Source organism: Camellia sinensis, chromosome 4, assembly GCF_055761805.1.
Source record: "Camellia sinensis isolate YWXY chromosome 4, ASM5576180v1, whole genome shotgun sequence".
In the NCBI taxonomy this organism is placed as follows: domain Eukaryota; kingdom Viridiplantae; phylum Streptophyta; class Magnoliopsida; order Ericales; family Theaceae; genus Camellia; species Camellia sinensis.
Genome location: NC_138964.1, coordinates 178,861,035 through 178,885,074, shown reverse-complemented (window position 1 = coordinate 178,885,074; position 24,040 = coordinate 178,861,035). Strand labels below are relative to the sequence as shown.

Genomic DNA, 24,040 nt, shown 5'->3' with positions numbered 1-24,040 from the left:
TTTTTTTGTGTAATTAATCATTTTTAAAAAAACTAAAAAACTAAAAATAAAAAAGGATTAATTACAAAATAAATCTAAAATTTTCACGTATTTTTCACTTTAAATTTCAGTTATTTTCACTTTAAACTCCTTTCGTAATCTTACACAAACCAAAATGGATAAAAAAAACAAATTAAAATACAAATAAAACTTGAAAATTTTAATTTATCAAAATTAAAATATTAAAATTTAAAATAAAAAACATTCGAAATCTTGAGAATTTTCATATAATTAACTAAAAAAACTATATTAACCTTTTCCCGGTCGGGCCAGTCGAACCGCGCAAAACCGTTCGTCAACGCACTTCAATTGACAAAAACCCCCGATTTAGGGTTTATGGGTTGTTTGTTTGTGCTCTCTCTCTCTCTTCATGTTTAATAGTATCTTCTTCTCTCATTGACAAGCCACACACACGTCAATTCGAGCTTGTGAATTTGAATCACACACACACACAACAGAGTGTTCTTCAATGGAGATTAGTTTGGGTAAGCTTCCATTCGACCTCGATTTTCATCCTTCTAACCCTCTCGTCGCCGCCGGCCTCATCACCGGCGATCTTCTTCTGTAAGTTTTCATTTTTCTTGTAGAATTGTTGCTGTATTCATTAATCTCAAAGTCTCTGATCGATTGAATCTTATGATTTTTAGATATCGCTACGCCGCTGATTCACCGCCTCAAAGGTAACCTAACGTTATCTCATTTTTATCTTACTATGAGTTGTTCTAATTCAGCTATATGAATAATTGAAACCCTAGATTCAGCAGTCGTGGAAAAATTGTGCTTATGTTCGTTTTTGATCGTTTTAGGCTTTTGGAAGTTCATGCCCATAGTGAATCTTGTAGGGCCCTTCGATTCATCAACGAGGGTCGTGGTAATGCACCTAACTATATGCTTTTCATTTCATTTTATTTTGATTTCAGTGGAAAATGAAGGTAGCGTTTGGTAGAGTTTTGTAAATGTGATTTGAGAGTATGAGTTGTATTTTGAGTTTGTGTGTTGTGGAGTTATGATTTGAGTGTAGAAAATTTGTTTGGTAAAGAGTTTTGAAAATAGTTTTGGAAAAGAGGTTTGATTTGAGTGGGGAATTATTGATGTGACATTTGATATGTGATACAAAAATTTACAACTCATAACTAAACATACAATTCAAAATTATTTTAAAGCACATAAAAAATTAAAAAAATTTCAGAAAATATTTTTTCCGATTATATAAATCAATTGCAAAAAAAAAAAAAAAAAAAAAAAAAATTACTATTCCGGACAGCCGGCCGGTCAACTGGCCGGACGACCGGCCGGACGTCCCCTTAGCAAAAATTTTGAAAAAAAAAACAGAGCAAAAGAGCGGCTGAGACAGATTTGGTACAGAGCTCTCAGCAGAGCTTTTGAAACGTGATTACAAAATCCTAAACAAACATCATACTGAAACACAGGTGTAGAATCACGTTTCAAAAGCACAACCAAACACAGCCGAAGTTTTTTGCATACAAACAGTCGCTGAGTTTTGTTCTTTTGTGGTTAGCAATTGTCACGGGGTCTCCGGATTGCTCCATTCTTTCGACGGACGTTGAAACAGGATCTGCAATTGCTCGTCTTGAAAGCTCTCATGGGTGGGTATTTAATTGTTAATTTATGCTAGTTCTGTGTTAGTTTTAGGAAATTTCACTAGCTATGTTGTTCGTATGCAGGGCTGCTGTCAATCGAATAATCAGCTTGACAGAGTCAACCATTGCATCTGGAGATGATGAAGGGTGTATTAAGGTATCCTTTCTTAACTTAAACATTTTTTGTAAAGAAGTTTATGACTTCAAATTCTCCCAGTTGAAAACCAAATTTCTCCTGTGAGGGAATTTTTAAATGAGCAAAGGCATATTTTAACTTCAAAATGCATCTCATGGTTGTCAACATTTTGATGGTTTAGTCATTTGGATATCTAGTGATGTCCTAGGCAATAGTGACCTTAGGTTTCTATTTTTTTTATACTTCTCATTATTTTGTAATTTTGTATGCCAACTTCAGCAGAAAGTCAAACTTGTGAACATTATGATTCTATATAACATTGTAATTTGTAAGAACAAAAATAATGCTATTTTTCTCCCTTGAGGTGTTCCATGATTTTAGTTTAACTGTTTATGGTAATGACCCTATGGAGTGCTGGAGAAACTTAATCTTAATTTGTTTGCTTACACCTTTATTTCTTCATTTTCACTTTAATGCAGGTTTGGGATACCAGGCAGCGTACTTGCTGCAACTCTTTTGATGTTCATGAAGAATACATTTCAGATATGACTTTGGCATCTGATTCCATAAGACTATTGGGAACAAGGTACTCAATCTATATATTTATTTATATTGGTGGGTACGCATGTTCAATGCATTCTCTAGTTATTAGCCATGTATACTTCTTCCATCTAAGGATATGAGGAAATAACTGATTATCACCGAGACCAATCTCTTATCATCCATGACTTGAGATAAGATACTGCTTCTATGCAAATTGCTAAGATATGGCTATGTGCACTTATTTTGGAATATCTATGTGCTATCAGAAGGATATGGGACTACAAATAAATTAGGCATAGCGGCGTTTCTTCATGCACTGGATGATAGCACTAGGAATGTTATGCTAGTGGGTGAGTAAGTCACGTATCCTACATGGTTCCCTTGCTCATGTCGTGTCATCTTCTGTCTTAGATGGATAATCTTCTTATATAGAAATGTCCGTATAATGTGAGGCAATGTGAAGACTTTATTTTTTCGTCCTTTTGAACTATATGGTTTTTGCTACTATATACATATAGAAAAGTGTTGATTTGCAACATGCATGTCCAATTGTTTATTAGTCATATCATGTGGCTAATTTTGTGTGAGGACTGGCTCATGAACATTGTTAGGGGATATTGTTTGCAGATCCTTGCCAGCCATAATATTGCCCAGTTCCATGCATTTAGGGAAGTTGGCATTCTCTATTGATTTATTTCAGATTTGATGGTGAAATTTTAGGGTGTGGGGAATACTATATCCACCATATTGTGAGTGGAATTGAGGTCCCAGTGGGGCTTCAAGCAATTGTAATATGCTCAATTATTTGGAAGGCTCTCATGGAGTTGACAGTGACTGTGAATTAAGTACATATGACTCCTGTTCGTGAGACACTTGTAGAGATGTTCTGTGCACATCCAAGGAAGTCAAATGACAATATCTATGTAATATGTATGCAAAACGGTTGCTATAGGATATCATTAATCTCCTGTATTTCATATATTCAGTTTTCCTTCTCGTGTGTTTGTGCTATATTCAATCTCTGTTCAGAAGAAAGGAGGGATATATTCTCCAAGTATATTACTAAATGGCTTTTTTTTGCTTCCAGGCTGCATTTCATTTTTTTGGCAGTTCCATATTGAAAAACTTTATGATATTTTTGTTTTATTTTATTTAACTTATTTTCTTTAACATTGTTAAGTGGAGACGGGACTCTCTCTGTTTGCAATCTTCGGAGCAACAAGGTATTTTCGTTGGATTGCTCTATGTGGTTTGTTTGATTCAAGATATATTGTGCTTAAACATTTCATGTCAATTAATATATATTTTACTGGTTGATCCATCTTCTATATTCTAATTGCAGGTTCAAACTCGCTCTGAATTTTCTGAAGACGAGCTGCTTTCTGTGTTAATCATGAAGGTAATTTATCTCTCTCTCTATACATATGAAGTACGCAATGTGTACTTTCTTATCTTCCCTATTGTCTCTATTTTCTTAAACTGTGTGTTTATGCACACATTTCTTTGGCAACATGTATTGCACACGAGTGACATGATATTTATGGAGACATGTTTCTCTGTGAACATGTATTGCACACGTAATGCTTTTAGATATCAGGTGTGGTATCAAGGTGGTGTGCCATCATATATTTTCTTTTTGTGGTACTAAACCTGCCAAATGTGTGCTACCTTTAATTCTTGTCGGTGTTCCATTCCTACTGAACATGTTATGAGATAAAAATGTTATGAACAAACATATTAAATTTTGTCTGGAAAAGAAACTGTTTTGTCCTTCTAATTCTTCTATTTAATGTCAGGCTTATACTGAACTGAAACAAAGGAAAAAAACGAAGCTTCCTCAACTAATTTTATCGAATCCAACACAATCCAATGGAAGAACATTGGTCATAGCACCTGCCTGTGTTCGTTTATATGTATTCTATTTTCTGTGCTGACTATTAATTTGTTGTGATCAGAATGGTCGAAAAGTTATATGTGGGACGCAAACTGGAACTCTTCTATTATATTCATGGGGTTTTTTCAAGGACTGCAGGTAATCCATATTTAATGTGTATATGTTTAGTGCTGCAAAATGGATATAGATGAGGGTCCTGTTCCTGTCCATGGTGGGGAAGATTTTGAATCAGTAGGAATTTTATGTTTTCATTTTTTCAACTTTTAATGTTCTTGTTGTGGGATGATTCTTCTTGTTTTTCAGTGACCGCTTTGTCGATCTATCCCCAAACTCTATTGATGCTTTGTTAAAGGTGAGTGTCTAAATCTTTATTGTCTTGATCTTGCTGGTTCTCAAATCAATGCTGGTTAACTGAAAACTAAAGACTCTCTAACTGCCCGTGTTAGCTTGATGAAGATAGAGTTATTACTGGATCTGAGAATGGGCTCATTAGGTGAGAATATTCTCTGGCGGGATAAGGTTTATTCCTTTATTTTAAACTCTTTTATTTTTTATAGTTCCTAATATTCTCTTGTTTTTGTGCTTAGCCTGGTAGGCATATTACCCAACAGAATAATACAGCCAATTGCGGAGCATTCAGAATATCCTATCGAGCGTCTTGGTATGGATTTGCTTTCTTTTCTAGCAAGGAATGTCAAAACCCTTGAGGTTTATTTTTGTAGGACTACTCTACCTCCAGATATCACTGGGACTATCCGAAAAGTGATTATATTTTGGGTGATATTCCTATTCATAATTTCTCTCCCTAAAAGGAACTTTCTATATAGCCTACAGTTTATATCATCTAACATAGTTTTTTTTTTTTTGGTGCCAAATGGTTTGGCTATGACCGATGGGTGTCTATATGGATATTTATGTATGTTAGAGCATCCCCAACATTTTACTTAAATTTTACCCTAAAATATTATGAAAAAATTCATTCCCTATTTTAGGAATCACTTTTTTATTTACTTCTCCCAACAAACTCCCTATTCTTTCTCCATTATATTAAAATAATAAATTTAATTGATTGGACATAATGGAGCAGTTTATCCAGATGAGGAAGAGGCTACATTCCTTCGTTCTCTTGGTTGGGAGGAAAATGATGGAGAAAGTGATGGCCTTGCGGAGGAGGAGATCAATGCATTTTAGATCAACCCCACTTCCCACTTCCCACCTCCAACACACACACACAAGAAGAAAAACAAAACAAAACAAAAAATGTACAGTTTAGTAATTCCATATCATCTTGTTGCAAACTCAACCCAAATTGACTGTGTCAAACTTAAATCTGGTTTTTGGTCTCACCCCAGGGGTAAGGAGTGTAAGTTTACTAATCAGGGAAATATGTAATCCTGTATGAAGTTGGCCTTTAAACACCCAGATTAACACACAACAGTGCATATTTTTCCTGCTGTCTATTATCTGCCTTGATCTAAATATCTGAGTTAATCCAATCACGTGGCTGCTCTCGCAGTTTTGTATAAAAAGAACCAGTTAAACAGAGCAGTTTGGTACAAACAGAGCAGTTTTGATGTCATCTGGCTGGACGTCCGGCCGGTCAACCCACTGGACGTCCGGTCCCTTGTCTAGCTGCTGTGTTCGCCTGCTGCATTGCTGCTGTTCTGTTTGTTGTTCTTCTGCTGTTTTGGGCATGCAATAGAATAGTAGTAGGGTTTAGATTGGGAACAACACAAAGAAAATACATACTAGAAATTGCCTTCAGTGATGATGATGGCGAGAAAGAGTGACCTACACCAGTGAAAGAGATTCTTGAGAGAGTCTTGGGCTGAGTTTTGGCGCCCTCCAGTTTCCCTTCGTGCCTTCTGCTGCAATAAAATAAGAATTTATCAATATGAGGGAGCTATAGTGACTCCCTACAAATAGAGAGTGACTGTAGCAACACTTATTTTTTGGGGGTTGGATAAGGGAACTGCTGGGGCTGTTTGTTGACAACAAAACTCCTTATTTTGGCTAAAAAGGTAATATAAGGGTACTGCTGGGGATGCTCTTAGATACTTAAACAATTAGGAAAGAGGCCCAACAATGCGTATTAAGCTCCCCAACACGCACCTTCCCTTACAACCCCATCTTGCACGTGAAATGCAAACATCCAAACATGTAGAGAAATAGAATGTAAACAGTGAAACAAATGAACATGAAGATATTTAAATCCAAGACTTTCTCCTAACCTGAACTTTGATAATATGTAATAGCATAGCACCACTAGTTCCAAAAGCTTAAGCCATAAGCTGTTTGAAAAGGGCCCCAACAATGCATATTAAGCTCTCTAACAATATGTATATATGCTATGCCATTGGCAATTTTTTTAAAATCTTTATCTGCATCATTCGCTGATGCTGTCCCTTCTCAAGTTGGACCACTTCTTATTAAATTGTTTGTTTGGTCTGCAGCATTTTCTCATGATAAAAAGTTTCTGGGCAGTATATCACATGATCACACATTGAAGGTTTGTGGATCTCTCTCTCTGTGGTGGCTATAAGGGTTTTTTTGACAGTATCTCTCAACTATATACATTTTCTCCATGTAGCTATGGGATATGGATGATTTACTGCAAGGTTCTGGAAATCCTGTGAAGAGTCATTCGGCTGTTGCAGACAGTGATAGTGATGAGGCGGATGAAATGGATATGGATGATACTCTTTCAAAATCTTCCCAAGGTATATTGTATAATTTCAAATTTATGTGACAATTTCTGGAAAAAAAATATGTTGCGTCTTCCTACCATAAGCTGTAGGCATGAAATGAATATCTGTGGCAGTAGAAATAGATGCTAGCAATTGAATGAGGTTTTCTTCCCCTCATATTGCGGAAAAAGAGAACTTCATAATATCAGATGGTCCAGATAATCATCTAAATTATTTAACCACATAATTCTCAGTTAACTCCAACCATTAGGTCATTTAGTTCAACCATGATTCTTTCATGAAACTCAACTTTCTGGGCCTCTAGCTATGAGTCTTTTCAATTTGCACATTGCATAGACATTTAATTAACTTGATTTGACAATGCCTCACACCCAAACAAGCTGCTAGTTTTAGGAATTCTCTCTTTTTAGCTCTAATATATCCATATATATTGTGCAATTTTTTATGTGTTTATTTTTTCAATTTTATTTTTTATTTTTTCTGTTTGAATACTGAGGGGATGAAACTGGCAAAAATGTTTTGCTCATAATACTTTCTTTGAAGAACAGGACGTTATGGCTTAAGTTGCAAACTGATAAAATGTTCTTCACCAGATACTAAAGGGTAGGATTCAGACCCACCCATGCGTAGTTTCATTTAGTACATGGCTATAGAAAAAAGGGTAGCATAAATGAATTAGTTATCCATTTTGTGCAGTTTATGTGATTGTTCTTGGATGTTATCTACTTCCCAAAAAAGTGATTAAAATGTGAAAATGAAGTTATCAACTCATGAATGATTTGTCTCCTTGCAAACTACCAAAAGACACCTGTCAATTTTTGAGTTTATTATCACTTCCTTAGGTTTGCTGGTAATATACCAAGAGAATCTACAACTTGACAGTAAAGTTATCTGGATTGCCTCCATAATGTGTATATATGTATTTTTCTAGGCAAGAAAATATTTGCAAGTCAGCATAGCACACAGAAACTGTACATGTCTAAATATATCTCGTGCCTTGACCTTTTACATTCTTGTTTTGTCTTTGCAGGGACCAAGAGGAACAATTCAAATAAAGATCAAGGACTCAGCAGTTCTAACAACTTTTTTGCAGATTTGGATTAAATCATTAGCACTGCTCTTTTACAATTTTGGTAATCTGATGATGATTGGCCCTGACGAGATATAGATATGCATGGCAATGTTTATCGTTTTAGCTGATGAGACTGGATGAAAGAGGCATTAGCTTTCACTATGAATGGATGGTGTTGCTTGAGCAACTTCAAGTACTGTTTGGCTGGTGGTCTTCTCATTCTTTGACTATAATATATGTTTTTCTTGGAAAAACTTTAGATTCTTTGCATTTTTGAATAGCTGTCACTTGCAGTGCATCTTCATAATTTGAAATGTAGTATAGATTTAAACGTGTATTTGTGCTAGAAATGAAACAAGTGAAATTGATTTAGACCGCCTTGTGCCATTTTTGAAGCAAAGATATATGAAAATATGGAGAAACTAATTCTGGAGTTCCCCACATGTTTTAAAAAAATTAAAAAACAGTTACTCGCTCAGAATTGGCTTTCAAATCCATTTAAAGCAAAAGCATGTCAATTCAATTCTAAGCCATGTTGATTGGCTTTGAAAATAAGTTTGCTATGGAGTAAAAATTATTGTGTTGAATTTAGTAGCTATAGTTCTCACCTCCAACTCACACGCAGGGAGAGAGATGATTTGAGATTGACTCATAATTCGAATATATTTTGAAATTCAACAATCTTTGAGTTTGGCTTTTACTCGGCAGCCTTAGGTATATACTGGTTTAGATCATTTGGCCGAGTATAACAGTAATCTAAGGCCAAGTTTGGGAAGACTAAAAAAGTGCATTTTTTGTCTTTTTGGACTAAAAAATTGAGGTTGAAAATATGGATGTTTGGGTTAACTTTTTGACTTTTTATTGAAAAATATGTAATAAAAATTTGTAAAAATTGATTTGTAGGGAAAAATTTGAATTGGGAGTTGTGCAGCCGTAATTGTTGACTTTTGGTGAATAGTGTTAACTTTTTAATTTTTTGAGTAACTTTTTGACTTTTTGGCTTTTTTGGAAGTACCCAAACTTGGCCTAAGTATACTGGTTTAGATCACTTGGAGCCATTTGATTGCATAAGTAAAATTTTAGAATTAGAGAGTACCACCACAAGAGGAATGCTTCTACAAAAACATCACAAATTATGAGAGTCAAGTCATATATATCATGATTCTCAACAAAAAAAAAGAAAAAAAAAAGGTCATATATATCACTATTAAAGTCACTTCTCACAATTCTGCTTAAATTTCAAATACTTAATTAACACCAACTTCATAAAGAATTGGAATTTTTAACAACTCAAGTGAAACAAAACTCTGTTAGAAAAAGACATTGAAGGCAGATACCAAACCCTTCCTTTCTAGAAAAACTGACTCACTGAGATGCAGAGACACAATTAAGAGTAATCACAAGAACACCATATCTCCCTCCCAGATGGAGCAAAGGAAATATGCTTGAAAATCCAGCCACAAATTCAATCATCCTGAAGAAATCCGCATGAAATTACATGCATCAACAAAAATCTTGCGCTCCCTGACAAACATTGGATCCAGCTACTGATCAATCCGTTCGTTGTGTCCCATTAGAAACCAATAAGGACTGATTTTCTTGATCGGTATTTACTCAGCTACAATAGACTGTGTCTTCACTTCCATATTTGTCATCTCAAAATGAGGTTTGGATGGAAACACAAAAACAGAGGATGCGGCAATGGAAGGTTGAAATCCAGCTGAGTATCTTACTGAGGTCACTGTGACTATGGGAAGTTGTAGAGAACCTGAGGCCAATGGAACAAGCTTGTAACCAATGACATGGTCAGACTTTGGCAAAATGAAAACCGTGCCGTTATGGGACCCAGATAACACAAAACTCTGTGAATCTGCCAATGAGAACTTGATCTCTTGAAGCAGCTCTGTTTGATTCTGAATTCTGACAAAGTATGTGAAGGGGTTGCCAAGGATGGCATGAGGAGGACACTCCAAATTCACAACCAATGGAGACAATTCTACATTTGTGTCAGGAAGTCTATGTTTGGTCAATACCTCAGATGGTTGCTCCGTGGGCCCAGAAGCTCTTCTCCATCTTAGGCACACTGTCCCCATTTTAAGCTTCGACATATTTACCTTGGGAATGACAGAGAAAACCTTCTTGAACTCTTCTCCAAGCACGAGGAGTGCAGAGTCTGAAGAGTCCTCAGCCCCGTGTTGCACTGTGCAAGACTTTCCAATGTCATCATCGTCAACCTCAATAAACATTGATAGTAACTGTAATGGCACTTCCGTGCTGTTCTTAGCAGTAACAATGAGTATACTAGTTTCATTTAGAGGCAGCGATGCCATCTGATCAGAATCAGGACCTGGCTTGATCTTTGAGAACAACAGTGGGTCCCGTCTGAACGGCAACATATACTGATGGCTAAATACAACAGCAGTCTTGCCTTCTATCTCCAAGCTTTTGTGGACATTAACTTTTTGTGCATTAGGTTCACTGCTATGTGGAGAGTAGCCCAATGACACGTAAAGCATGACTGGTTTAGGACGATACCATTTGATTTCTAAGTTGCAGGACCATGAGTCTCCCTCATTTAGAAATGGAACAGAAATCAATCCAAAAGAGTGCTGAATTTTCCGGATGTTGTCGTCTTCGGATTCTAGTCCAGATACACCAAGAAGCTCAACGTGAAGATTGTCTGTAGAAAATGGTTCTACTTCCCTTGGACTAAGCAAGCCGCCACCTCTTGTATCCACAAGGTTAATCTTCAATTCGCCAGAGTGGACAGCGTGGCCCTTAGCTGAAATAGTAATGGGTATGGCAAAGATCTCTCCGACTAATGCAGGGCCAGAAACACCTAGTTGAAGATCGACTAGCGGGTCTGGTTCTTCAACCTGAGTAGCCTTTTGACCGGAGAATGAAAGACCAGGATCCTTGGTTGGAAAAGTTTCCACACGGTCTTCAAACTTCCAAAGTGGTAAATCATTCATTGAGGCAGGGCTTTCAGCCCTGCAACAGATTGTGAAGTGAGGTCCTAGCTTTGCAATTACAGAAACGCATTCAAGCTTTCCACTTTGGTCTGCAACAGTCAAGTTGTTATGTTACAACACAAGTTACACTATGAAAACAAGCACAATGATTCTACAAGTTCCTTGCATGATGGAAGTGCATAAAATGAGGACTCGAGCATGTTAAGCAATGGTCTAAAGGCAATTGCTAATCAATTTGGTGGAAGAGCATGGTGATTAAACTCGCTCAGACTGTTGGTACAGTCCTAAACCCTAAATCCTAAAGCATGCAGTTGTGCAACCATAGTATTTGGCAATACTGGACAGAAACTAGCTTCACATTTTCCAGAAAAATAATAATCATAAATGAACAAATATTATACTACTGAAGCACAACCAATCTTGACTTAAACTTCCCATTTCACAGCCAGAACAAGTTTTTTTTCTTCCTTTGGGAAGTTCCATTTCACAACCAGAAGGGGTTTGATGCAGAAAGAAAGCCATGGAAAAAGAATCTGGGTCATTAATTTCTTTCATATCTTGTAAGATTCAAATTGGGAAGTAAATACCAAATGATCATGCAGTTGCATATCAAACAACCACAAGCCAGGCCCAACAAAGTTTGACTGAGATCAAATGACTTCCTTTTCTAGGATGGTCTCGGCCCATGCGATTCACTGGTTCAAAACCTCCTAGGGGGAACCGATAAGTGACATAATGCTGGAAATGTACACCACATGAGCACTAAAAAAGAACCACCCACATACCAATCTAGAAGTGAGTAACTGGCTTACCAGATTTGATGTCGTATGTTAACCGCAACCATTTGTTTGTGGAAAGCATCAGAGCAGGAGCAGTCTCAACTCTGTGACCTGGCTGAACATTGGAGATTGCAGCTGACTGAGGTCTCTGACCATTCACAATAGTAAAATTACACACAGATTGATTGAACTGGATTTCTAACTGATCGATCTCCACAGTATGCGGTAATTGTGATAGAAATGACAGTGTAAGCAAAGTGGGTGCTCCAGGCTTAACTATCTGTTCATGGAAAGCAACCGATGCAAGAAGTACCACTCTAAGTGGACTGACAAGATCAATCTCAAGATGAAGGGGTTGATCACCAGTTACTCTGACACTATTGTTTTCTTCATTTGATGCCAAACCTGATTCTCCGCTGACAAGCTCAAACACTTCCTCGTGTATGATTTCTCTCTGTGAGAGGCTTGCAGGGCCAGCGGGGCCACATTCCTTAGAACTTAAAGATCGGACACCAGCAATAGATACTGGCAAAGCAGCCATTTCAAGGGAGTACTCTACAAAATCTTTCACCGAACCAAGTATCCTTGAGCACTCCCGCAGATAACCCAAGACCTCCCATAATAAAGTGACCCACCCCTCCTTTCTATAAAGACTTGCAATACTATCAAAAAGCAGTTTTGCATTACCGAATTCATTCACAGAAAAATATTCCCTTGCCATCTTGAACTCACAATAAGAGGCCATCCTCTGGGCTTTGAAATTAGTGTATGATTCAAAAGATTTTTTGAGCAGAGCAATAATTTCGAAGGAATCCTGGAACCTCTTCCCTTCGGCTAGAGCATAACGGACATATTCTTCATCAGTAATACTACAAAGCCAAATGGTAAATATCAGCATTTGCAGAATATACAAGACAAACCAAAGGATATAATTCTAGAAAACAATATTCTATGCTTACGGTTGCATAGTATATGTATCCCCTTGCTCAAGTAATCGAGCAAACTGACCCACGTAAACAGAAGGTGCAACAGATTCAGCATTACCATCAATGTCACTAGCTGTTTCTGACATTGACAGAGTAAGTTCAAAGCAAGACCTCTTCTCCTTCAAGTAGTGAGCAGCTAACTGTTTCAAGATGAAATGTCAAGACATACTACAAATAATTGAAATATAAAAGTTTCTTGACTCTACATTATCAATCAAGTCCACGCATCCCCCTGCATGAGAGGGAGGATTGTAACCCTAATTTCACCAGGCATTCCCAACTATCTAATACATAAGTGAAGCCACAGAAGGATTCTAACTAACAAACTATCCTAACCAGATGACTGAATCATCCAACAGCTGCAATCATTTACCCCTGCCACCCCCGTGGATTCACAAAAGTCTATGTTCAAAGGTCGTCTAAATAGTTGAACTATGTGATGATAAAAGGATTGGAAAGGTTCACTTATGAGAATGAAATAAAAAACAAAGAGCAACAAAAAAAGAAGGGGGTAAATCTTAACCTAACTAGAATGGAAAATTTAATACTGGTATTAATTAACAATTACAAGAAGCATGGGTTGAAATGAACTTCAGCAGCTTTTACGAGAGAACTGATCATTTATGCTTAAGATAAAAAATCTACTAGTTATTTAATTACAAAAACCATTAACTAGGGCCACATAAATAACATAAAATAAAAAGATCGGATCATGAATACTAGGCTTATTAGCCAAAAGTGCTAAATTTCTTTACAATCATACAGCCACAACTCTACACCTAAGTAAACAATTCGGGTGCTGGAGCAAGAGCTTTATATTATATAGTTTTTATTTAAATATTATGATATGAATTCTATATAATAAAATAAAAAGAACATGCTTAATCTCAAGCCAACTTGGCTTCGTGGTAAGCACTTGATACTTGGCATCCAAAGTTTTTTACACCCAGTTTCTGTTGTTCTCATGCAGATGCTCATGCATCACCATGAGTGGAATGTGATACATGATTCATCAATGGTGAAATAGATACAATGTTTGCAGGTCCACCATACAATGGTGCAATAAAAAAACTGAAGATATGATAAACTTGAAATATGCTGCTTTGACTAATCTCAATCAGCACCCCAAAAAAAAAAAAAAAGGAATCATGGATTTGGCACAAATTCACTCACAATGCGCCGGACTGTAAACTAGAATGCTGAGTACAATGCTATTTGTATGCATTAGGTGACTAAGTTCTCCATTGCTCAAATAATGCAAATATAAAAGCTCATGGGCACAAAACAACTATTGGAGACAAGATGCTACTTTGACAATTAGAACACCAAGCACAATGCCATCTGTATGGATTAGGTAACTAAGTTCTCCATTGCCCAAATAATAACAAAATCTGATGCAAATATAAAAGCTCATGGGCACAAAATAACCGTTGGAGACAAGATATAGTTTGACAATTCCCTGAGAAATAATTCCATGCAAAGACCAGAGAAATAATTCCATGCAAAGACCTGGTATTTGATCAATACAAAATTAAGCTGAAAATTAAAAAGGATGTTTTCCTCAACTGAGATGTCCATACAGATGATGCTTTGTTATCAAATCATCCTTAAAACACATTGTGAGTGATTAGAGGAGGCTCAATTGAGAGGTGGCAAAACACGTTAGAAGCACCAAAGAATTTGGTGGTGACTAGGTGAAAGTCAAAGTATCCTAGAGAGGGAGAGAGAGAGAGAGAGAGAGGCAGTGGAGTCTCTCTACTGTTGTGAGCTTAGAAACTCAAAGAGTGAAAGGGGGATAAAGGACAAGTACAACACTATTTCTAGAAGGCGGGCATATGTATGTAATTGCGTGTTTGGAAATGTAAAGTGATTGTTGGACGAAAGCATTAGGCCATTAGAGACCTCATATGCTTCCTTTTGGCAAAAAACCTTGCCTTGGAGGCAAATGATCCAGTCTTCTTAAATGTCATATCCTTATAGGGAACACCAGAGTATGGAGAAGTCTCTCTTCCTCTGTCTGTTGGATTGGCAGAAGGCAGTTAGATGCATGAGGGGTAAATCACTGTGGCAATGCCAAGTCGTTCGGCATGCCTAGGCCGTGCCCCCAACCTATCTAAGAGACCCCAGGTGTCACCTAAATTCCTAACTCTCATGGCATGTTAGGAAAGTGCCTTGTCACGTCTCTACAAAAGTGTTTTGACTGAGGTACACTCTTAAGTACTATTGGCCTAAAGATAATTGTTGTGTAGTGACCTTTGCAGGCCACTTGGTAACTACAAAGATGTATCCCATGGCGGTCCCTATAGTGATGTGTAAGGTACACGTGCTGATGAGAATAGGACATATGGGAGGAGATCACCTCCCTACAAATGTAAATCATGAAGATGGTAGTAACGAGGAAGGTAAGCTGTATACCTGGTAATAATAAGCTGAAGAGAACTCCCATTCACTCAATTTATCTGTAGCAACGACTGTGCTTTGGATAGTAGCAGAGGTCATATCTAGCAACTCGGCCAATACCAAAAACTGCCTGCTCAACCATTCCCAATGAAGAAAATTAACTTCTGGCGCTCCCACTAGCCCCTTGTAAGAAGTATTGTGTTGGTGGAACCATGTGATTGCTTCTACAACCTTTCCACCATGCAGTAGCAAGGTTAATATCTTGAAGTGTAATTGTTCGGCAACTGTTTTTATCTCAACTAACCGTTGAATTGCAGGTAATCTTGTTGATGTACCAATCATCTGTATATAAATTAAGAGCAAAAAACGAAGAGTTTATAACAATATAGAGTTTCATGGATAAGGACACATTGCAAAGCTCAATTTAGTCACAGATATATTCAAAATTCATCAGAACTTTGATACAAGTTTGATAAATAGAGTGACTAAATAATAATTGCAGTTACTTACTAAGCTATGCAGGGTCGATATCGGGTGTTTGTTTTGGAAGGATTGGGCATGAGATTGGACTATTAGTCTGAATGGATTAATAGTCCGTTGTTTGTTTCAAAAGTTTTGCTCCAGATTAATAGTCACTCCAGACTATTAGTCCCATATTTGTGGGACTATGCTATCCCATGGGGGGGTGGGATAGAAACCATGGGATAACTCATCGCATGGGAATAGCTACTAAAATTACATTTTTGCCCTCTGGTATTTAATTATGTATTATATTTAGTAAAATTCAATAAAATTTAAATGTTTCAATTTAAAAATAAAATAATTTAATTTAATTTTTATTTTTGTTTATGTATTTAATTTTTAAAAATAATTTTTTATACATATTTTATGGATGTTTTATTTTAAAATTCTGTTTATATTTTATTTAATTTCATTAATTAAATTTTAATAGATGTTTTATTTTATTTCATTATCTAATTATTATTATTATTTAAAATAAATTTATTTAAAATTTTAATTAAAAAATAACATATATTTTTATTGATATTTAATTTATTTAATTTTTTAAAAATAAATTTATTTAATTGTGCAAAAAATAAAATAAAATAAATTTTTATTTAATCTAACTAAAAATAATTAAAATATTAAAGTTATGTTTAATACTGTTATTACTTAGTAAATAATTAAAAAGGATAAAATAGTTATTTGAGCATTATCCTTCTTCATAATATACCAAACAAACATTGGATTCACTAAAAATAGTCCAATCTAGACATCTAATCGCATGACTAAACAAACATAAGATACAAATCCAGTCCAACCAAATAGTCTGGAGACAATGTATCTCACGACTAATAGTCCGATAGATTATAATCCCCCTTATCTAGTCCGTCCAAACAAACACACCCTAAATGTACAAAACAGGGAGCTGCAATGAAATTCAACTAATGATAGGAGGTTGGCCCAACTTTTTTTTTACATGACAATTTTAAAAACTAAAAGATGTGTATCAACGGGGACCACTTGTTGATACAAAGTATATTTTTTCAAAGCTGCTCTCAGTGATAACATTATCTGCAGGGGAGCAAGAAAATTAAAAAACTAAAAATAAAATAAAAAATAAATTTCCACACTGATTCATCATTGAATTTTAAGAGTACAAAGTTTGTTACTATTTACTATCGCTATAACCATCTAAATTATGATCTATATAGTTATTAGCAATGACCTTCTGAATCAAATCTTCCAATATCTTTTACATGAAAATTAAAAACCTGCGCCGCTCTCTATGTCATGACTTGAATGGAAACTATCCTTTGTTTATTTGACAACTTTAATGAAATAAATTTATCACAGGAAGTTCCACAAGAAAAAGCAAACTTGCCTTGGGCCATCAGTGGGCAAGACTAGATTCTAAGAAGCACAAACACTTCATGAGAGAAGACATGTAGTGTCAGACAGAAAACTCCGCAGACACTCTTAAAAGCTGGTCTGACACTTCTTCAATGTGTCCCAATTAAAAATTCAAATTTATAATATCAGACACTTTACAACAATTCTTGGACACTTCGGTGACAATTTTGAATTCTTTGAAAATGACCTATGTGATGAATCTCTTCATAGTAACAATGTTTTGCATTCTTCAGAATGCAACTTGTCCACTTCAAACATGTTTTGAAACATTTATAAGATGTGTATTTCAATGTTATATAATTCTCAAAGAATGCAATTGTTAAGTAAATGATATCCTAATGTTTAAGTTATAAAATATATGACTTTTTAATCTTAATAGCGCTATGTTTCTTTTTTCATTACCTTTGAATAAACTACTCATATATTTGATATATAATAAGTTTATAAAATATGCAATTTTTATGTATCCCAAGCGTATCGCGCCCTGCATTTTTTGAAAATTGTCATGATCGTGATTGTGATCGTGTTGTGTCACATGTCCATATCTATGCTAGACTAATTAAAATATGAGCTATGACTTTTTAAGAAATAGATACCTCTCGCAATGTGTAATAGGCATCTTCATAAAACCTCAAAGCTTCAACCCAGTCTCTTCGAAACTCTGCATATACGGCAACCTAGCAATTCATAAGATTTAGATAATTAAAGAGTAATATGGACAACCTCATTGAGCACAAAACGTACATAGAGATTAGATAGCAATGTCTAGATTGTTCAAATCAATTGAGCTATAGGCATCAAACTCTTGTGATTTGATCCCAAGGAAAAACTGCAATTTTTTTTTAGCGTCAACAGAAATTTTATTAAAAAAGAAAAGTGAAAGAAGACAAGAAGTCCTCATACAAAGAAAGAGAAAGAGCAAAACAAAGGCACAAAACTCTTAACCCTAGGGATGGCAAATAGCAACCCAATACCTAGAGATCAACAGCAAAAGAACTCCTTTAAAAGGAAGGGAAACAAATGCCCAAAATGATGCCAAATATTCTACCCTATCCCACAAAGCCTCTACACTTGCTTCCTTGCCATCAAAGACTTTTGCATTTCTCTCCAACCATATAACCCAGAAAATAGTAAAAACAATGCTTGTTCACATTTTTTTGGATCTCTTGGTGCTCCTAAACCCTTTGAATCTAATAAGAAGCATTTGAATGCAATTCCGTGGAGCAACCCGCTGCTCAGCTGAAAAGATGCTGCCATAATACACAAGCCACCAGGCAATGAAGAAACAGATGATCCGCTACCTCCAAGTTCCTTTTGCACATCACACACTATAGAGGGCAAAGAGAGTGATTAGGCCTTCTTCTTTGAAAAATATCATTAGTTGTGACATCCTTTTGAGCCAAATACTACATGAAGAACTTCACTTTATGACGGACAACCGTTTTTCAATTTTTTTTGTGAGAAGGAAACAAGAGAACAGAGGAATTATCAATGAGCTTATCAAAAAAGGATTTACATGAAAAAACCCTGAAGAAACAAGATTCCACTCCCTAAAGTCACGAGAGGAAGAAAGAGAAACCCCCTCAAGCAATACCAACAAAGATGCCAACTCCACCACCTCTCTATCATTCACGTTTCTAATGAGATCAAAATTCCAAGAGATGGATGCCATAGAAGAGCATGCCACCGACGCTATTGAAACATTCCGAGAACGAACCAACCAGCAAAGAAGAGGAAAAACTCTATCAAGCAAGATATCCCCTAACCAAACACCCTCTCAAAAACGGATGGTCACCCCATTCCCAACTCCCAATGAAAATAAGTTAGACACAAGTGGATACAAACGAGAAATGGACTTCCACGACAACTGTCTTTATTAACCACGTTATAATCTCTATCGTTGGATTGAACTCCATACTTGCTTTTAACAACTGAACACCATAGCGATTCACTTTCAATAGAAAATCTCCACAAACACTAGCTCAATAGAGTAATATTCCTAGCAACAATGTTCCCAATAGCTAGACCTCCTTTTTCCCTAGGGAGAGAAACAGTCTCTCACCTAACCAAATGAACCCTTTTACCCTCTTCACACCCTTCCCAAAGAAAATCTCTCATCAATTTCTCAATTTTCCTTGCAATGCTAATCAGAATTTTGAAAAGGGACAAGAAATAAATAGGAACAGAGTCTAATACGGATTGTACCAAGTTATATCCCCCCCCCCCACCCCAAGACGACAAAACTCACTTCCACCCCTTTAATCTTTTCCCAATTTTGACAAGAACGGACTCCCAAAAGGATGCCAATCTAGGTTGTCCTCCCAATGGAAGCCCCAAGTATTTGAGAAGAAAGGAATCAATGGAACATCCCAACATATCCGCCACCCTATGCACATAGCTATCTTCCAAATTAATATCCACAATACTACTCTTGCTAAGATTGACCTTGAGACTCGACACAATTTTAAAAATTCTCAAAATCTTTAGCAAACTCTCCACCTTATTTTCCTTCTGTGATAGAGTCGAGTGAAAAAGAAGGATTCATGCAGCTAACCTCATTTGATTGGACTTAAAGCTTGGTTTGATTTGGATGAGAAGAATATATGCAATTGTTTGTATCTTTGAAAGTTTTGATTGATAGAATATTCCACATTGATAAATGCACTGTTCTCATGCAAGCAGCATGGAGTATCATCCTCAATCGATTAAATTCAGTAATTTTAATTTCTCCAATTTTTTGTAAAAATCATGCTGAAGCAAATTATGAATTCTAAAGATAAGAGGACCATGGTAGTTCCCATACATACCCATACTGCATTTACTGATAGGAAACTACTATGAAGCTCTTTATGGTGGGATTTTCCAACGACATAAAAAAATTATACAAAAAAATTGTGAAAAAAATACTGCGAGGGTGCAACAAATGAAGCACTCATGTACTTTACAAGTAAATCAATAAAAGATGAGGTCCAGACCTTAAAGCAATAGCGGATACTCAACTCTACAGAGCTGATGCTCTTCCTTTCAAGACATGTTTTAATCCTTCGTCCTTCATCCCTGTAATATGTATTTGATAATTCTGCAAATATGTTCCCTAGCCTGCACATTGTTTGTTATATAATAAAAACAACGCTCAGCAAATATCGATCGATCGAGAGAGAGAGAGAGGGAGAGATTAAAAAAAAAAAAAAAACTCTAATCCGAATACTATACAGAAGTTTCATGCCTGTTGAGGGATTGTGCTAGCTCCAATTCATTGTTTGGAACAAAGACAACAAGGTATTTGGAATCTAATTCAGCACGCTTTCGCAGAGCAATCATACGATCTTCACTGACATCATCTGCATCAAATAATATTACCAACTGCTTCTCATAATCCTAATCATTTTCTAAAAGTTGAACGGGGAAGAAAAATAGTCCAGATAAAGAAGCCCTTTTTTGCTTGCCTTTACAGAAATAAAATATATAACACAAATAAGTAATATGCAATTTGGAGCCTATATTTGATGTAGCTCAAAATATGCAAAATACTCTTCAAATAACATAGATAAATTCTGCATTGAAGAAACATATAGTGAATACATCATATAATAACTATGCTACAGGTAATTTGAACAAAATTTCCTCTTAAAGAATAGAAAGCACAGAGACGGATTAAAAAAAAAAAATTCAAATGAATGTAGAGAACTACATCAATGAGGTATTAAGTATGACAACTTACCCTTAGAATTAGACTGCACAACCACAACAAGAACTAGTTTGATATTCCTTCGTCGAATTATAGCCCTGCTCATATACATATATATACATAAACCACAAAAGCACAGACCATCAACTCAATCGTAAGGTAGTGTTTGGTTGACTGTAATGAGAGTGAATTGGAACATGATTCCATTTCCAATGAACGAAACATAACATAGCATAAAGAAACAAACAGGAAAAGAGAAAAGGGAATGGTACTTGAGGTTTTCGAGATCGGTGCAGAGCTGAAGCCACTGAGCGGGGTCGCCGGAGACGTGATCGGAGGTGAAGAGAGCGGCGACGACAGAGGGAACCCTAGTGCGGTGCTTGAGGAGCCAATCCCTTTTGAAAATGCCGAGGGATTGAGCAGAATGGGGGGGTTGTTTGGGAGTCTTGGAGATGAGAGAGATCTTAGAGAAGTCAGGTAGGGCTAGGGTGTTGATGGGAGGCTGTTCGGAGTGGAGATGAGTGGAGATCACTGCGTGAAGCTCCGGACACCCCACCAGCGCCACCAGAGCCACCGGCGGCGTTCGAAGCTCTTCCGGATACTCTTCCATCTCTCTCTCTCTCTCTCTCTCTCTCTCGTGTGTGTGTGTGTGTTGATTGAGGAATTTAGGGTTTGAGTGAGTGGAGATCGAATGGTCGTAGGGTCTCCTCCGGCGATCCTCGGCCGACTATATGAGAGTGATTTTGACTCGAGGCGGATCTCTTTTGGCCAGGCCGATTCACTGGTATTCATGAGTTGACTCACATGACCTCTTGTTTTTTGTTTTTTGTTTTTTATTTTTTATTTTTCATTTTTCATCCTATATATGCATATATATGCAGATTCGGGGTTTTTTTCCAAAGTAAGTCAAATTAATAATTTATTTTTCAAACTAGATTTAGTTTGGACGGAATTTTTAAATTAGGTTAAAGTGTTATTACAAATCACGCTTTCACTATTTTCAGGCCTCTCCTGTAAAAAATTTGTGAAATAATAAAAGCGTGATTACAAACCACGCTTTTAAGCATTTTTTTTTTGTTGAGAAAGCGTGGTTCCCAACCACATTTTTACTGTTGACCAAGGATACACGCTTTTAAAATATATTAAAATGTGAGCATAATAAAAGGATGTAGCCCAAATGGTAGTCCACTCTTTTGTTTTGTTTTGTTTTTTTTTTTTTTTTCTTCCACTTACTCTATACTTTATATATTTATTATGTAATTTTTTTATCAAACAAAAGTAAAACGTTTGTTTGGTTAACTAAAAAAATTCTCTATTGAATACAATTTTTTTCAAAATGTCAACATTATTGTTTAAAAAGATTCAGTGTGTTTGATTTGAGTTTTTTGAATTTAGTTATTTGAAAGCTGAGTTTTTTTATTTTCGTATTTTTTTGTTTTTAATGAATATTTTTAAAATTTGAAATATTTTTTTTTTTACTTTTTTAGATGCACCTTAGTTAGATGTATTTAAAAAGTAAAAAAAATTGTGAAAAAATATTTTTTAAATTAATAAATACATAAAATGTACTGAAAAATTTTATTTTTTTTAAAAAATACAAAAAATGTGTTTTTTTAAAAAATACAAAAAATATTTTAAAGTTTTTTTTTTTTGTATAACAAGGCGTATTGTTATGGTATCAGAGTCATTGTTATGGTATCAGAGCCATTGTTATGTTGAATCCTGATTCTAATTGCTTAGCTATTTCCGATCAATCAATTCTGTTGTTTATTTGATTAATCTAGTTTTCAGTTCATCTTAATCACCCAAGAGACCCGTCTGTGTTGATCCTCTTGGTTTAAGTCACCCACTTTCGTTCCCTGTCCAGAGTAAGTCCTTAGAGTTAGGCAGTGTAGGACATAGGAGTTTTCCAAATAGGGTCTGTACTAAAACCAATTGGTATGTGATAACATGACAAGAATTGTGTATGTATTAAGATATCTGTAAAACTGATTAATTAAACAAAATAATGAATCGATTATTTAGAAGTAACTCATCAGTTAGTTCTAGGTCAACAACTTTGCCCTCAATACCTAATCAAGGATTAGTAATTAATGAAGAAGATATTGAAATACAAAATGATAAAATTGATGCAGGATGGAATATACCCAAACTACAAATTAAAGAAATTTATAAAGCTACTTTTATACATAATGATTTTAAAGTAGCTTTGCATGTTAAAACCATTGAACAAGTTTATACTTTAGAAAAACCTAGAGAAACCTGTCGATTATTTGATGCTAAGTTAATCAAAAGACATTTAAATCATGGTTACAATTTTATGCATATTGGTTTAATACAAGTTGGTGTTAATCCATTAACTATGGCAGGAAAAAAATACCTCTGTTTTATTATACTTAAGAGATGCTCGCTTTCTTAATTACAATGATAGTTTAATGGGTATGATGGAAACTGGTCTTCATAAAGGTCCAGTACATTTTAATTGTTTTCCTGATTTCATGCTTAGTTTACGTGATCCACATATTTTAGATGCACTAACATTAAACATTCAATTACATGGTTCATTTACTAACATGAAAGAAAAAGTTCATAATATTGCTTTAATATATCGTGTTCATTATAAATGCATGCAAACTAATTTAAATGTTTACGCTTTACACAAAAGTCCCAAAAATAAAACTCTATTAATTCAAAGCAGTAGTAATCATGAATCCAATATTAATGTTTCTCAAATGATTGAATGGAAAAATATCGACTTACCTGATCAATGGGTTACTGTCAATGAAAATTACAAATATAATCAACAACAATCCTCAATTCAAGATATCCAAGATATTCAACAATATAATGATGGTTCTGTTCGAATTAAATTTAATCGTAGTCAATCCTCTCGACATAGTACATCCAGTGTTCCAACTGAAATTGAAACTGAAGATGAAATATTTAATACTCCTTTATTTCGCAAAAATAGTCAAATTCATCTTGGTCAAACCTCGACTAGTAAATTAAAAGGCATTGATAATACTACTGCCTCTCAAATTAGTAAACCTGTTTATTCTACACACACATTTACCTGAAGAAGAAATTGCTTCTAATAACTCTCCAACTCAAACTGATTTTGAAGAATTTATACCTCCAGTCAATCCCCAATTAATGACAATCAAAAAAGATTTTAAACCTAATCTAGATAAATTACTTATTGACTTCAAATCTAAGGAAAATCGAACCTAAAGACATGCCTATTATGCTAAATATAATCCTACTCAAATGACCAAAATTACTCGACAATGGTATGATTTTATGATTGA

The 24,040-nt window shown here is 35.5% G+C and overlaps 2 protein-coding genes across 3 annotated transcripts; one reads left to right on the top strand and one right to left on the bottom strand.

The window, feature by feature from the left end:
• The first annotated feature begins 281 nt into the window (after positions 1-281).
• On the top strand, positions 282-8,365 carry WDR55 (transducin family protein / WD-40 repeat family protein). 2 transcript variants are annotated; one of them, XM_028215350.2, is made up of 15 exons: positions 282-603; positions 687-719; positions 846-910; positions 1,559-1,646; positions 1,725-1,797; positions 2,256-2,362; positions 3,500-3,542; positions 3,662-3,718; positions 4,275-4,351; positions 4,517-4,565; positions 4,660-4,706; positions 4,801-4,874; positions 6,667-6,722; positions 6,804-6,933; positions 7,952-8,365. In XM_028215350.2, exons 1-15 carry the CDS (start codon positions 509-511, stop codon positions 8,023-8,025), a joined length of 1,068 nt encoding a protein of 355 aa, XP_028071151.2. In that variant the 5' UTR covers positions 282-508; the 3' UTR covers positions 8,026-8,365. The 2 variants fall into 2 exon arrangements, with proteins under 2 accessions (XP_028071151.2, XP_082723140.1); XM_082867014.1 differs by lacking the exon at positions 7,952-8,365 and adding an exon at positions 7,470-7,663 and having other exon boundaries at positions 302-603.
• A 761-nt stretch (positions 8,366-9,126) lies between these two features.
• Positions 9,127-21,899, bottom strand: LOC114273542 (trafficking protein particle complex subunit-like protein). Its single transcript, XM_028215349.2, has 9 exons — positions 21,005-21,899; positions 20,766-20,830; positions 20,271-20,385; positions 20,020-20,143; positions 17,641-17,721; positions 15,146-15,472; positions 12,704-12,870; positions 11,778-12,613; positions 9,127-11,054 (listed from the first exon to the last, which is right to left on the bottom strand). Exons 1-9 carry the CDS (start codon positions 21,340-21,342, stop codon positions 9,604-9,606), a joined length of 3,504 nt encoding a protein of 1,167 aa, XP_028071150.2. The 5' UTR covers positions 21,343-21,899; the 3' UTR covers positions 9,127-9,603.
• Between the last annotated feature and the right edge of the window lie 2,141 nt (positions 21,900-24,040).

What these genes read in the sequence shown, in the direction of transcription:
- WDR55 (XM_028215350.2), top strand. Translation starts at nt 509, where the DNA reads ATGGAGATTAGTTTGGGTAAGCTTCCATTCGACCTCGATTTTCATCCT. An exon ending in CGTCTTGAAAGCTCTCATGG is followed by an intron (nt 1,647 to 1,724) that starts GTGGGTATTTAA and finishes GTTCGTATGCAG; the next exon opens with GGCTGCTGTCAATCGAATAA. An exon ending in TTTCTGTGTTAATCATGAAG is followed by an intron (nt 3,719 to 4,274) that starts GTAATTTATCTC and finishes TGTTGTGATCAG; the next exon opens with AATGGTCGAAAAGTTATATG.
- LOC114273542 (XM_028215349.2), bottom strand. Translation starts at nt 21,342, where the DNA reads ATGGAAGAGTATCCGGAAGAGCTTCGAACGCCGCCGGTGGCTCTGGTG. An exon ending in GTATCCGCTATTGCTTTAAG is followed by an intron (nt 17,722 to 20,019) that starts GTCTGGACCTCA and finishes ATGAATTGCTAG; the next exon opens with GTTGCCGTATATGCAGAGTT. An exon ending in CTTCAGCTTATTATTACCAG is followed by an intron (nt 12,871 to 15,145) that starts GTATACAGCTTA and finishes ATCTTGAAACAG; the next exon opens with TTAGCTGCTCACTACTTGAA.